General features: G+C 34.3%; 2 protein-coding genes across 2 annotated transcripts; both read right to left on the bottom strand.

The window, feature by feature from the left end:
- Window positions 1-2,733: 2,733 nt before the first annotated feature.
- On the bottom strand, window positions 2,734-8,901 carry KU80 (Ku80 family protein). Its single transcript, XM_039042626.2, has 12 exons — window positions 8,608-8,901; window positions 7,486-7,578; window positions 7,262-7,313; window positions 7,002-7,133; window positions 5,654-6,057; window positions 5,217-5,503; window positions 4,914-5,109; window positions 4,591-4,797; window positions 3,686-3,853; window positions 3,264-3,587; window positions 3,067-3,197; window positions 2,734-2,967 (listed from the first exon to the last, which is right to left on the bottom strand). Exons 1-12 carry the CDS (start codon window positions 8,620-8,622, stop codon window positions 2,889-2,891), a joined length of 2,088 nt encoding a protein of 695 aa, XP_038898554.1. The 5' UTR covers window positions 8,623-8,901; the 3' UTR covers window positions 2,734-2,888.
- Window positions 8,902-9,932: 1,031 nt separating this feature from the next.
- On the bottom strand, window positions 9,933-13,698 carry PBF1 (N-terminal nucleophile aminohydrolases (Ntn hydrolases) superfamily protein). Its single transcript, XM_039042639.2, has 7 exons — window positions 13,595-13,698; window positions 13,396-13,503; window positions 12,360-12,441; window positions 11,376-11,505; window positions 11,159-11,301; window positions 10,297-10,383; window positions 9,933-10,208 (listed from the first exon to the last, which is right to left on the bottom strand). Exons 1-7 carry the CDS (start codon window positions 13,639-13,641, stop codon window positions 10,134-10,136), a joined length of 672 nt encoding a protein of 223 aa, XP_038898567.1. The 5' UTR covers window positions 13,642-13,698; the 3' UTR covers window positions 9,933-10,133.
- Window positions 13,699-14,867: the final 1,169 nt, after the last annotated feature.

A 14,867-nucleotide genomic window follows, 5' to 3' on the forward strand; every position in this document is an offset into this window, starting at 1 on the left:
CTTAATAGAGACTTCCATTTCATCAGGATGACCATAGGTAACAGCCTGAATCCTGAGTGAGTTGTGAACCTGCCTATGAAGGTGGTCCTTTGATTTGTGTGGGTGAGAGAGGCCTGATCCCCGACTTAACATGTCTACTATTTTGGGGATTCATCTGATTGGGGAGCTGGGAACACAACAACACAAGACAGAATTCACTTTTTCCCCAATGTTGGGGAAAGTAGATAAATTGCTCCCTTAAGGGCTGATTCCGGGGCTTAAACATTGTGGCGTCATACCTCTTCTGGCCCGAGAGGAGTTAGTCATAGTGGGACTGTGATTTGTTGTTCATTAGAGGAATCAATGGTACTTAAGGAGTTAAATGTAATTATAGTGATAAAATGGTAATTTGGCCCAATTATACTTACGAGCAATTTGTGAATGGTCGTCATATTGTGGATTGGTTATATCCAATGAACACAGAAATATATCTATAGTGTGAAGAGTGCATCTGTCGGTATTTAGTGGAGTGTCTGACAGTTAAGGATGGTGGATAATTTAATTAAAGAGTTCAATTAATTATTCATGAACCGTTTGAGCTTCAAGCTACAGATCCATGAGGTCCCCTCGCTAACTCATCATATTTTATGAGAATCAAGTTTTGGATTAATTTGAATTGTTCAAATTAATTGAGAAAATTAATTATATATGATATAATTAAGTTTATGTAATTATATATGATATAATTACTATAATGTATTTGATACATTATAATATAAAGAAATTATGAGAGGAATTAAATGTGATTCTAATGTTAATTATATGAATTAGATTCATATAATTAAAATTTAATATAAATATGATTTATATTAAATACCATAAGAGAGAGAAAAGAAACTATATGTTATATGTTATATATGATATAACATATGATTGCATAATATATAATAAGTTGGTTATTATATATTTTTGTTATAATTTTAATTATGAATCAAAATTATTTATTAATTATTTTATTATTAAATAATTTTTTTAATTATTTAATTTTTAAAATAAGGGATGGAGCTATAACTCCTTCCCCACCTTTTTCTCTCTACCACTCAGGTGGAGGTCTCTCTTTGAAATACATGCAAAAAGACAAAGAAAAGAAAAGAGATACATAAGGTTTTTCTCTATAAAGTTTTTTGGCTTCCCAAGTTTTACTCTCAAAATTCTTCCTTCTCCCTCAATCCCAAAACATTTTAGCGCCTACACCTCCTAGATTCTCACCAGTGAATATTGAGGACTCTTTCGTGGTTGTGTTAGTGGGATTCGACTGAAGAATATCTTCAAGGGTAAGGTTTCCTAACCTTTTTTGTTCTTTTTTCTTTTGATGCATGTTGTATAATTTATTGTTTCCCTAATGCATGTATTGTAAAATTTGTTTTTCAAAAACGATTGGGAATTGGGATGATCCACTTCCCCTACAGTCCCCTTCACAGGGTTCTTTCGGTGATACCATTGCATAAGCCAGCTCGCAACGCATAAGCCCTTCTCTCGGCCAATGCATCCCCAGCCTCTACATCCTGCCCTCACGACTTAGGCCATTGCGTTGATGCATACTATACATCAACGCTTCTAAGCCTCCCATGTACTCTTCAGCATCCCCTTGATCCAACACACACATCCTTGTCTGTCCCGTAGGCCTTAACCTCTCAGCCATCACCTCACAAGCTCACGCTTAGACTTGGCCCTTAGGCAACGCACACCCTGCGCCCCGCGGCCCCCCTTGCCACTACCTTAGCGCCTCTCTTAACCTCCTTAGACAAATTAGGTTGTCGCATCACCCCATGCCTTAGCCTTCACTGAGCGCAACATGACTCAACGCATGTCTCACACACTTAGCCATTTTTCCCTCTTACTTCTAGGTGTCCTCACACCCCTTTCTACCCAAGAGCCTAGGCTTCCACGCTTAGAATATTTTCCTTTAAAACTCCTAAGCCCTTTCCTACACATAGAACTAACCATATTTCAATACATTAACTTAAACATGCTTACATAGGAAAATAAGGCTTAGCGTTTACACGAGACGCATTAAAAATTTGAAAACTAAAACATTTTAGTTCAATCTACTGTAAATATTAGATTTTAAACATCTATTCGAAAACCAAAATATTTTTATTTGACTTTATCATTAGTATTAGTATTCATATCAAGATTAAGATTTTTTTATGTTTTATTTGTATTTATAAAAAATATCATATTTAAATTCCTTTGTAGTATCAATGGTGAAATCTTCCCATTTATAAATATATTAATAAAAATATTGACATATCAACAGAATTTTTTTTTTTTTTTTTTTTTTTTTTTTTAGATATCCATGAATATTTAGACCAGCTTACGTGCATCTAGACTGATCTCACAGAACAACCCCTCTAACCCTAAATATTTGAATGTCAAGAAAACTCGTAGGAAATTAATTTCTAAGTAGCCACCGGAGATTAAACCCTAACCTTTTAGCCATTTATCATATCAACAGATATTTCAATACTTGGTTTACATGCCAAACTATTTTAAAAGAGTTATTTCAAAACTATATTAGTAATTTTTTATTTATGAAAAGAGTTATATGTATATATATTATTTTCCCATGTTCTTATCACATCAACTTCCTTTTAAAAAAAAATGATTCATTTTAAGTATAAATTAAAAAATAATAAGAATAAATAACACTACATGAACTTATATTCTAAACATAACGAATTTGGAGATGAATTTAAAAGTGTAGGAAACAAAATTTCCATTGTCCCTTGAAATGGAAGTTTTAACAATATACCTCCTTTTATAATTTCTTTTAAGGTGACATAACTAGTAAACACGCTCTAACATTGGATGGATACACAAAATTACATATCTACATGCTACATTATCTAGAACTGCTCTAATTTAGGCTCTGATTTAGGCTCCATTTTAACCCAAAAGCTTCTAGCTTCATCATCTGCTACTTCACTGCTCACCATAGAAATATACCAAAGCAAACTAAGAACTTAGAACTTCATAAGAAGAACAATGCAGATAAGAGTTTCAGTAAGAAAATTAATATCAAACCTGTCAGCGGCTTCTTCCTTGGAGATTAAACTAATTTGTTGAGATGCAAGGAATTCACAGAAGCTATGAAGTTTCTTTTCCAGACAAAATTTACGGAGATGGCGGAGGAAATCGTTGAATTGCTTCGGTTCCTGTACAAAACATGAGTAGTTTTATTCTTGAGCATGAAGATAAGGGACAGATAGGGTGTAACATACTTGTTCGATAATGCAACCCTTGCGAAGCGCACGCAAATACTCGATAGCTTTTGGATAGTTATCACCATCAGAGGAGTTCTCAACAAGATCAAATATTTTGTTTCTCATGCCAATTATTGCTTTACTGATCCACTCTGGACTATCTCTTCTAGACATCATAGCTTCAAAATCTTCGAGTGGAGTTGAATCTCCAATCTTTTCGACCTTAACTATAGGCATATTGGAAACAGATTCAACAATTTGAGCAGAAATTTCATCATTATCCTCTTTATCGCTTGAACCGGATGCTTTTTCGCGTAAATAATGCCTTCTCGGTTTCTTTAGCTGCATTTTAGATCATATATAAAACTTCTGAGTAAGATAAGACTTCAAGGATAATTCAATTGTATCAAGTATCGAATACAAAGTCATTGATGTACTACCTTTGGGTTCTCCTTAAGCTCAAATCTTCTGTGAAATGTATCAATAACAGATTTGTTTTGAGAAAACAAGTCTGGATCTGGCTCGGTAATCTTTTGGAGAGTTCCATCAAGTGGAGGTACAGCAGCATCTGGATCCTTTGATTTCAACTCGAGATGGCGATAGAAGCGCTGCCAACACAAGACTGATGAATACACACACTTCAAGGGCAAAGCAAGCAACAAATCCCATTAACAGAAGAAGCCTCGTAATCAAGATTAGGGAAAATGGTGATTTCAGAGTGTCTAAGGGCCTGTTTGGCAGAGAATCTGGATTTTGTTTAATGTTTTCAGATTCACTGAGTTCAGCAAATCTGTGTTTGACAGACAACTCTAATTCTGTTTCTGAAAACTGTTCTTGAATTTTGTGATCCTTCTTAAAACAATGTTTTCATTGTATCCACTATTCAGATTTTGAATTTTTAATTTTAAAAGGCAAAATTATATTAAATAATGATAAAAAATATTTATTAGCCCAAGAAGTACAATATGTCATGTTATAAACTCAATTTATTCTATAAAAAACATAATATGCACTATGTAATGTATTATAAATTATATAATATTACAAAAGAATAATTATATATATTTTTTTAACATAAATCATATTATAAATTGATAATCTATATTTTATTGTCAACTAAATAATAGTGGGCAACTACAACTAGTTTTGTGATTAATAAATATATAATATCAAACACATATTAAACAATTGTTTAAATTAGAATTAAATCTTTAAATCTGCTACCAAACACATATCTGAAAACAAGAAATACAACTATATTCTCATTGTACCCCTTGTTTTCAAATTCTCTACTAAACAAGCCCTAAATGATTGAAAATAATTGAAAACATAAAGGTATACATACCTCCAGAACAGGATTTGGTGTGAGATCCGGTTGTAGAATTTCCTCTCGTCCAGCTGGTGCGAGATCGAGCATCTTAACAAAGTCATCCGCTGCCTCTTGCTGTTCTACACTTGGCTGCATCAAGGCTGGCAAATTGCTGAAAGATGGAAATTGGAATTCCCGAACATCCTCCGCAAAGGGAAGTACGTTGAAGTATAACGAATCGGCCTACCATAAAAACGATCGTCAATGAAGCAAATTAATGTGGAAGGTAATATATATATATATATATAACACAAAGACTACTCAATAAGGGAATACAAAAATGTATTTAGTAGACATACAATACCGTCCTTCTTTGATATATTGGGTGTCAAGACACCCACAACAACACTCCCTTGTCCTTGTCTCCAAACGCATCGCACTATCGCCACTTTGTCCATTTCCTTCATTGCTCTTGCTAGAGCAGAAACCGCAATAATGGCTCGTTTATTGCCCGGTTCAGGGATTAAGACATTTACATCTTTCATGTAGTAGTGCCTTCAAAATAATTAAGCAAACCAGAAGAGTTCAAAACACAAACTATGAGTACAAAATGTTCCTTTACATGATAGGGTAAAGAAAAATTCAAAACAGTTAGAATCCACCTCATTATATTTGATGCATTTGTAAATCCGAGTAGCTTCACGCTCTTTTCTGGTTTGAACTTCACTGCATCCCATTCAGCAGTCGATATCGGAACCACTTGAGGTCCATACCGATAACCTTTAATCCTATGTTCTGGAGGCACTACCTTACTAGGTTCTTCAACGCTTTTGTACTCATAATCTACCTTGACTTCATGTGTGGCAAATTTATCAGTTGGAGGTGCTTTATCAGAATATCTTTTCAGAGTAGGAAACTTCTCTTCTGATGTTTTCTTGTAAACCCATACCTGATTAAATTGGAGCATCAATCATGTGTAAAAGAGATGGAAGCTACCCTTAATTTTTCTACCAAAAAATTTGAACACTCTAGCAGAATTTTATGATAAGAGTAGCTGAAAATGTTGGGCATAAGTCATGTTAAAGACCTAACACTTCACCTTAATCTTGATAATGGAGCTTATCTCAAGATCGCCTCTAAAAATTGTCACAGGCGCTATGCTTCGAGTCCGGATTGCACCTAATAATGAAGTTGGACTCTCCACATACACCATTTTTGCATTTGTTTTCTCTGAAAATATGTTTAAAAGATTGTCATTTTCATTCATCATTTTCTCATCTGCATCCTGACCGAACCTCCCTCTCACAACAACACTATCCATTCTCATGCCATGTTTTGTCATCTGTTGTGCAATGGTCGTAACTTGATCCTCTTTAGTTCCTTCATAAGGTTCTTTTATAGGGAATAGAGCATCTGTAACAAGACACAAGCGTTTCTTCCCCTTTTCTGTCACTCCAAATTTCTTTATCAACATATCCATTCCTACAATTATGGCGTCAAGAACTACCAACAAATGTCAAGGTACCAAATATATCAACATTAGACAATTTAAGAAACTTCAGATAATCTAACCATGAACAAATTATGTTATGTCTGTCGCTGTACATTAAGCTAATAAAATCCTTAGTGTAGCATTACAAATAAATCATTTTGGAAAATGATTTGTGATTTACTAATTATTATGACAGTCAAGCCACCATCATGCAGCAAACTAAAGCTGGATCATAGAAAACCTCAGGGGGCATGCTTAGTGGTAACAGCATAGATGCTTTATAGATACCCCTAAGGTCCTGAGTTCAAGTCCCTCGACTGAAACTTAGGCCCCATTTGATAATAATTGGGTTTTTGAATGGTGTTTGTGTTGTAACAGCTTCTTTACTATTGTTTTCATTTTTCTAACTAAACATTGGAATTCTAAGTCAAATTCCATAAACAAAAACAAGTTTTTAAAAACTACTTTTTTAAGTTTTCAAAAGTTGGCTTGGTTTTTAAAAACACTCCTAAAAACACATATCAAGATAAAGAAATCAATAGATGGAATGAAAGTAGTGTTTATAAATTTAATTTTTAAAAACCAAATGGTTATTAAACGGGGTCTTAATTAATAACTTAAACCGTTTGTTGTTTCTTGGAGCTAGGCTTAGGGGTGGACAAAACAGCCTCTCTAAGAATAGCTGAGTAGACCATAAGCATAATGCCAGGGATCAATCCTGATATTATTTTTATTTAAATAAATTAAAAATAAATAAATAAAAGTGTAAAGTAATATGGAACGAAAGGAATTTTCGATGATGAATGGAACATTGCAGAGGTCCAATTTGCAGAAACAAAAAGATCAGAGTTTCAAGCAGCATATAATCTATTATAAAATGATACAGGTATAGAAAGCAAAGCATGATCCTCCATCAACACAAACGAACAATGAATTCTATTAAAATGTTGGATACAATCACCAGAAACAGTTCCTCGAGGGATCCGTTTTAGAACATCAACAAGATCTCCATCAACCACTTTCATGTTCTGTAAAACCACCACATGCTGATATCCACCAACTTCCTCTGTCAGCTCATTTTTAGTGTCTGCAAATATCATTGCATAGGTAAAGTAATCCGTACAGTAAAATTTTGTAAATACGAACAAGTTTTCGAACACATCTGTTAATGAACATTTAAGAGAATAAACGTTAAAAATTGTGAGAGAGAGAGACCTTCAGTTCCAAATAGAACAATTCCTACTTCATCATATTTGTTGTAGACTAGCTGCATCAAAAGATGGTACAATTAACTAAAATAGTTAAAGAAAATATGTTCTGAATTTCTGATACGTGAAAAATTATTTGTTCACAACGAACTCATTAGTCCTTGACAGAAGGAAAAACTCTAAATAAGTTAGAAACTAATAAATATCTAGAGAAAACTGTTAACAGAATACCTTCTTCTCTACTAGCATTGAACACACTTTTTCAACCTCGGGGAGAATAGAGTGCATTGATGGACCAACATCCAGCACCAGCACCAAGATTTCCTACTCCATATAACATAAATCCTTGAATTGAGAAATATGAATATAGAATAAAAACATGACATGTTCAGATTCACTGAGATGGCAGTACAATTACAACTTTTAAAAGTTTTTTGTAAGTTGTAGCTCATTGACACCTGCAAGGATGTACCAATGATACAGGGTGAAATAGTTGGAGATGTCCTCTTAGGTCTTGAATTCAAGTTTCATATTGAAAACTTAAAACCTTGTTGTAGCCCATAGGAACATACAAATTACCAAGTATCAGTGAAACCTAATACCAAAGAGTGTCAATATCCTAGTTATTAATTAAAATAGGCTAAATGACAAAAGGTACCCCTGGACTTTGTCCTTTGTTTCAAAAATACCTCTATTCTTTCAAAAGTTACAATATTACTATTAACCTTTCATAACCATTTAAAACCACCCTTGGAGTCGAACGTTAGATGAAAATTAAGACCTGAAATAACGTGGCGGTGAACTTGAATGAAAATTGAGACCCCGAGATTGCCACACCCATTCCAGGTCTTAATTTATATCCAAAATTGTTGTTGAATTCCACTCAAATTATTGATTTGAAACATTTACAAAAGGTCAATGAATAATATTGCAATTATTTAGCGTATAGTAGTATTTTGCTCTGGTCAAACAACAAATAAGCTAGGAGATGTCTCTTTTCCAAGCAAAATTTTGGAAGTGAGCAATTTTTCCTATGAAATTCACGGTCAAATTCTGAAGCTAAAGAAGAAGAAAGATCCTCGTTCATTCGGGTTTAACAGCACTCGGTTACCTATAAAAAAACACGAGCCAACATCCTGGATCCTAATGAACGACTTAGACAACAAAACCTAAACCCTAGACGTAAATCCAATCATACTTGGCTTATGTGAGGATCAAAATAAAACTCAACTTCTTTCGATTGAAATACTGAACCCGAGCTCCATAAAAACCAGTTCCGTTTGGTCGCGCAAGAATTAGAAGAAGAAGTAACTCGAACATCGAAGTAATGGCAGAAGAAAGAAAATAGTTTACCCTGTTGCGAGCCATTGAAGAGAGAATTGCAGTGGCAGAGAAGCTTGGTGCAGAAGCTTGAAATGGAGCAGAAGCACAGGCATAGACTAATTTAAATGATTCGACCCTGCACTTCCCTCTCCTCCCTCTACTTTCTTTTTTAACTTTTCGCTCCAATTGTTAATGTATGCAAGAATTTCGAAGTTCCTTTTTATTGACTTATTCTAATTATTATGTAATAAATCTTTTTTATGACTAATACTTGATACGCAATATCTCTTTAAATTCATTATAATTAGACAATCGAGTAAATGCACAAAAACAAGGGTTGGATGCACATAAATATTTTTCCAACAATATTAAACATATTTCAAGAAATTGAAGAAAACGATATATTTTATTTAGAAAAATCATCAATTAATTTTCAATATAAATTTTAGTTCGTTAAACTTGATAGACTTGTATGAGTGATTTAAATTCTAACATATGTTCATTTTTTTTATTTTTTATTTTTTTTGTTGATTCAGCCATTAATTTTAACCAAAAAAAAGTAATGTGAAAATCGCCACAACTTAATAATCTCAATAATATCATAAACTACCACAAATAAATGGAGAATGACCAAGACAAATGAAGGAAGCAAAATTGAGACGAAGAAGAAGAGAAAAGGGAAAAAAACTAATGACAGTTTTGTAACTTTGGCTAGTGATGAAGTAAGAGGCAAAATTCTTAAGTTTGAAAAGGTGGGATAAAAACCATTGAGGTCTAAAATTGGGTCTTTTAATCAATTATCTCATTGAACTTTGCTATTTATTTCAAAAATACCTTGTACCTTCAAGAATTGCAATATCTTCCTTAGACTTCTATAAACGTTTCAAAAATACCCTTAAATTAGAAATTCTTTAAAAATTATATAAAAACTGAGATATGAAATGATATAGCAAGTGATATAACACGAAAATTTGAGTCACCACATCGTTTTAGGTCAAGTTCTAAATCCTGATTTTTGTTTGGAATGTTAAAGAATTTGTACTCCAATGGTAGTTTTGAAACGTTTATGAAAGTTGAGTGGTAATATTGCAACTTTTAAAAATGTAGGAATAAGAGAAAAGTTCCAAATTCATTGATATTTGTCATAATTTAGCCTATTTTATACAAGTGCTTCCAGACCTAGCACTACAAAGACATTCTAAATCAAAACAATATGTTAACCAGAATTAAATTATTGTGTTCCACCCGGCTTCTATTACCTTGTATTAAGATTCAAATCCATTTTCTCATGAAATATACTACTTGTAGAATTTCTAGAAGTAAAGTATTTTTAAAAAGGGGGAGATCGATCAACATCAGCCAACAGCCCTGCAGATTTTAATACTATCCCATGTCAACAAAAGAGATTTTAATCTGGAAACAGAAGTCATATTACAGAGAAAAACTAAAACTTAGCCATCTGTAAATATCAAAGTGCAATAATCTCCACGACGGTTACTGCCGATGAGGAATTCGTACGGTTGCACCAACATTCAATCAATCAAGCCAACACCAAACTAATCTTTTCGGAGATCCATATATTCGCGACGAATACCATCGGCATTAAGAACGACGATTTCAAGTTTGTCGCCCTGTTAATAAAACAAATTCTCAGAATTGGAATCTACGTAGATGCTTACTCAGAATAAGGATATTATATAAATAGTGGAAGAGAATTACGGTGTAGATATCCCTCTCAGTAGCAGATGCAAAAACAGTTTTCACCAGGTCAATTGCTTCACCTTCTGACAGAGGCGTGGCAGAATCCTGTTCACCATAATTTGGTTGAGATAAAGAGATACCAAAGAGAATAGAAATGCATCCCAAAAACAAAGTCAACCCGCCCGAGTTAGAACTGTCGGTTTCAACTTTGAACTACCAATACCATATAGGCAAAGTAAAGCCCGTGTGCAAGTACGGGCACACGTGGGGGCCTTACGTGACAGAGAGTAAACAAGTTAAGGGGGAGGAGGGTAATGGGCTCCTTTCAATTACACTTCATGATATTTTTTTTTTAATATATCTGTGAATGTCCGGATAGCTTACATGCACCTCAACCCATATCCTCAAACTAATCTCACAGTCTCACGAGACAACCTGCCTAACCCTATAACATTTGGATATCAAAGATTCATAGAATATTAAATCCTGATAGATGCCCACCATGGATTGCTAACCTTTTAGTTCTTTATCAAAGTCATGCATGGTATATACATACAAGAATTATGGGACTAATGTATTTTTGGGAAGATGAGAGGTCTTGGATGTGCAAGTTTGTTACATTTTCCCTCCTTATCACCCAATAGAGCCTTTTCCAGTTTTCTTACTCCCAATGGTTCTATCGATATTCTTGTCTAATACGAAAGCTTGGATATCTGGTTAGATAATAATAACGATAATAAATATTTGGTTAAGCTTGGATATCCATTGAGTTCGGTCTATTTTTGCCAAGTATTCCGTTCAGCTTTCAAAAAGGGGAGAAACCATCAACACCATTTTTTATTTTCTTGAGCCGAAATGTAATTTCCATGAGAGACCATACCTGTGCAGGCAATAATAGAGGGCTGGGAGACTTCAGTTGGTTATCTAAAAAGGGCGTAATGAGGGTGGACCCCGACCCCTGGGCGCTGTATCCAACTCTCTCATAAGACCCAACAGCATCGTAGGTGAACACACAACCCTTTCCTGTTTCAAGAAGAGAATAACTTCATGGGAAAGTGAGACATAAAACTGGAACCACAAGCAGGGAAGTCATGTACCTTCATTATCAAGCCCGCCCAAAACATTAAAAGCATAATACGGAAAGAACCGTTTGAAGTACAATGTATTCGAGAGCAGTTGAGCCATCGCAGGGCAGCTCATTTGCTTGTTGTGCTGATGTTGGTAGGTCTGAAAGTAGAGGAAGTAACGTATGAGACATCAAAATAATGAATCATATTCCAATCCTCCAACCTGAAATCTTATACAAAATAAATTTGAAAACTGAAATTGACAAGATGCTTTGTGCATCATCTTCTCCCAAAATTAGAGCAATTCAGAGTCAAAGTAATAAATTTACACCACAAATTTCAATTCAACTTTTGAAGTATTCATTGTACATTTTAAAAGAAAAATGAGGTTCCATTAAGAACCAATTTGGTTTGATGCATGAAAAAATTAGAATTAGAATCAGAAGATGAACATGAAAGAGGGTACACATATTAAAATGGACATAATAAACCGCAAAACTCGTTAAAAGAACAAACATTACAGAATAGAAAATCACAAAAAGAAAAGTTAAGATAAGAGTCGCTTTGCTCCTAAAATCATTATAAGATCAAAACATCAAATGTGATGTCGAAAATGCAAATGAACATCTTGACTATATACAGAAGGATGGGAACAAAATGTCACATGGGAAGCATGGTATTTGAAATCTTAAAAACCATGCTATTACAATTTCAACAATGCAGAAGCAACAATAACAAGTGCAGTGCATAATATATATACACAACAATCCAGGCCTAATAGAAACGAAACTATAAACCAGATATCAAATCACAAAAAGGAGTCATATAATGAAGGAGATCAATCTTCAGGTTAAAATAGTAACCCACACAATATCAAACTCACATAAAATAAAAAAAATTAGGTGTGTCAAAAACTCAAAGCCTTGTAAATGAAGCCTTATAGCATAGCATTTGGCTAATATGCATTACGGAGATCAAACTAAGAAGATATTTTCATTCAGATAGAAATCTCACCAAATGCCTAGCTGCCAAAACCTTCTGTAAGGCTTTCACATCAGCTTGAAAACCAGAAGAGGCCATCACAGCTTTGTCAGCCCTGCAACATCAATAGTCATAACATAAATAAGCGCATCAGTAAAATGTATGCATGTGTGTGGAAAAGTGGGCTTTTAGGTGAGTGAAGTATACTAGTAACATCAAATCCATAGAATAAAAAATGCATGATCCAAAACCCTTGTCATGGAAGCAGCGTGATCAAAAAATTTACATTAGATGAAGGTGAAGTACAATAACAAATCTGGGGAAATGTCAGACCAAATTGAGGAAATCAATTGACAATGACATAACATAACAAAAGAATACAAAACATCAGACCATTACTTATATCACCAACTTGAATTTCATTCAAAATTTAGTTATACCCCTGTGCAATGGAATCCAAAAACACCCTCAAGGGTTGAGAAATAATTGTTTTTTTCCCTTCAACCAAAAAAGGATCTTCCACATTTACAAACGGGAGTATCATAGACCAATTAGCTCCTTGAACTAAGGCTTGGCCATTCAGGATACTTTGTCTCCCAAATCATTTATCAACAGGTTTAAGCAGTAAATTCAGCATCCAACGGATCCATCAATCCTTAAAAGAATGCTTCTCCATTACTTTCATAACATTTCCTCAATGCTTCCAACCGATTCATAACCCTTCCGAGGCAAAACCAAAACCATGAAATGACCAAATTCCCAAGAGCACAGCTACACACTTCAAGTAAGCTGGCACCAATTTCATTCACAAGCTAAACCACATATTATTACACACCAATACACAATTTTCAGATAAGTTACCGTTCATTTCGTTCAAAACTCCACCCAACTATAACCCTGAGTGAACTCTAAAAGCCAGAAGTCTATCGCCGAGTAACAGCCATAAAAACGTAAACTAAACCCGTAGCCGTAGACAACCGTACAATTCGGGAAACATATCCGAAACTCGACTAAGCTTAAGAATTCAAATTCCAAAAGAAAGTTAAAATTCGGTCAGAGATTGACATACAGCTTACAAATTTTGGAGTAATCACGAGTGAGAATGTTGTAACCCGTAGACAACCGAGTATCAGCGGCGATTACACAGTAATCGGCACCGGCAATCGCAACACAGGATCTGCACAAAGTTTGTCAGTGATTCATAACCTGTAACAGATAATAAAAACATCGAAACACTGTATAGAGAATGAGAGAGAAATAGAAAGTACCCGCCATTGTTGTCGTAAGGAGACCAGTTAGCTTGCTGCTTCGTCATGGCGAATAGGTCAGATGAAACGAAGGCGTTCTTGAGAGAAGAGGAACTTAGCAAAGCAAAGGCACAAAACTTGGTCTCTGGGTTTATAGCTTTCTCGCTTTTTTTTTTTTTTTTTCTTTAGATCTCACGGTGTCTTTTCGCTCAAGAAAAAAAAAATGATGTGAATTGAATGACCAAAACGACGGCGTTTTAGAGTGGCCCAATCCATAGATGTGGGTGGGCTGTTCTAACAAATTTGGGTTGCTTGGACATTCACACAATAAAGCCCAACGTTTTTCAGGCTTGGATTGGCCATTTTTATCTGGGATTATTGATTAATGGCCATTCTGTTATTTTAGGGGCCCACCACTGATCTTTGTTTCTCCATTTTACCCCTCACCACATGCTCCCAATTAGGTAGATCCACGTTCTTTTGAGATTTACATAGATTTTATTCTTCAAATTACTGGTAGTTTTAAAAGAAATCTTCAAATAAATATGAATATGTATGAAGACGATAGTTTTTTTTAAAAAATTGAGATTTAATTATTTAATCATTTAATAGTTCTTTTTTGTTTAAACGTTTTTTTATCTCTAGTTTAAGTACCCATATACCCTGTGTCGATTTTATCCCATGGTCACATGAGGTGTTGATTGAAGTATAAACCCGATCCTTTGTGCATGGTTTTTTTTTAAAGACAATTGATTGATAACTTGGTCACTAAATTAACATTTTTGAAACACATCCAAACTTAAAAGGTATTTAATGGTTTTTTTATTATCTAAACTGATGCCAGTGGAAATGAAAGATGAAATTGAGGATTTAAAGAATTAGTATTTTTACGGAAATTTTGTGGTAAAAGTAGGTGACATGAGACGTTGTGGAGGAGGAGGATGATAACTGATGTAGTCCACAATTAATGTGAGAATAATTCATATACCGAAGTATTTAATTGGATCATGAATGGTGTAAATGAAAGATGTGGCCCTCACATATATTCTTGTGTACTAGACTCCTCTGTCCATAGTCAGGATCGATTGTGCTCCATAAATAAAAGGTTGTTTAGCTTTTGAACAACTTGTTCTCAAAATATATTATTCACGTCAAATACTTTAGTCTAGTGTAGGGTATTTTGCGTGGTTCAGTTGACGGTCTTTTAATACACAGTATTTGCAATTGCAATATTGGAGTGACTCAGTCTTATAAAAAATTTGGCTCTTAATTACAACATAGTATTAATAAAAGA

Source organism: Benincasa hispida, chromosome 1 (assembly GCF_027475165.1).
Source record: "Benincasa hispida cultivar pf3 chromosome 1, pf3_genome.v1.1, whole genome shotgun sequence".
In the NCBI taxonomy this organism is placed as follows: Eukaryota; Viridiplantae; Streptophyta; class Magnoliopsida; order Cucurbitales; family Cucurbitaceae; genus Benincasa; species Benincasa hispida.

Coding starts and splice junctions, on each gene's coding strand:
- KU80 (XM_039042626.2), bottom strand. Junction 7,134..7,261: donor TGTTCTATTTGGAACTGAAG/GTCTCTCTCTCT, acceptor TGATATTTGCAG/ACACTAAAAATGAGCTGACA. Junction 5,504..5,653: donor GCTCCATTATCAAGATTAAG/GTGAAGTGTTAG, acceptor CAATTTAATCAG/GTATGGGTTTACAAGAAAAC.
- PBF1 (XM_039042639.2), bottom strand. CDS start 13,641: ATGACGAAGCAGCAAGCTAACTGGTCTCCTTACGACAACAATGGCGG. Junction 12,442..13,395: donor TACTCCAAAATTTGTAAGCT/GTATGTCAATCT, acceptor TTGATGTTGCAG/GGCTGACAAAGCTGTGATGG. Junction 11,302..11,375: donor GGGCGGGCTTGATAATGAAG/GTACATGACTTC, acceptor TTCTTGAAACAG/GAAAGGGTTGTGTGTTCACC.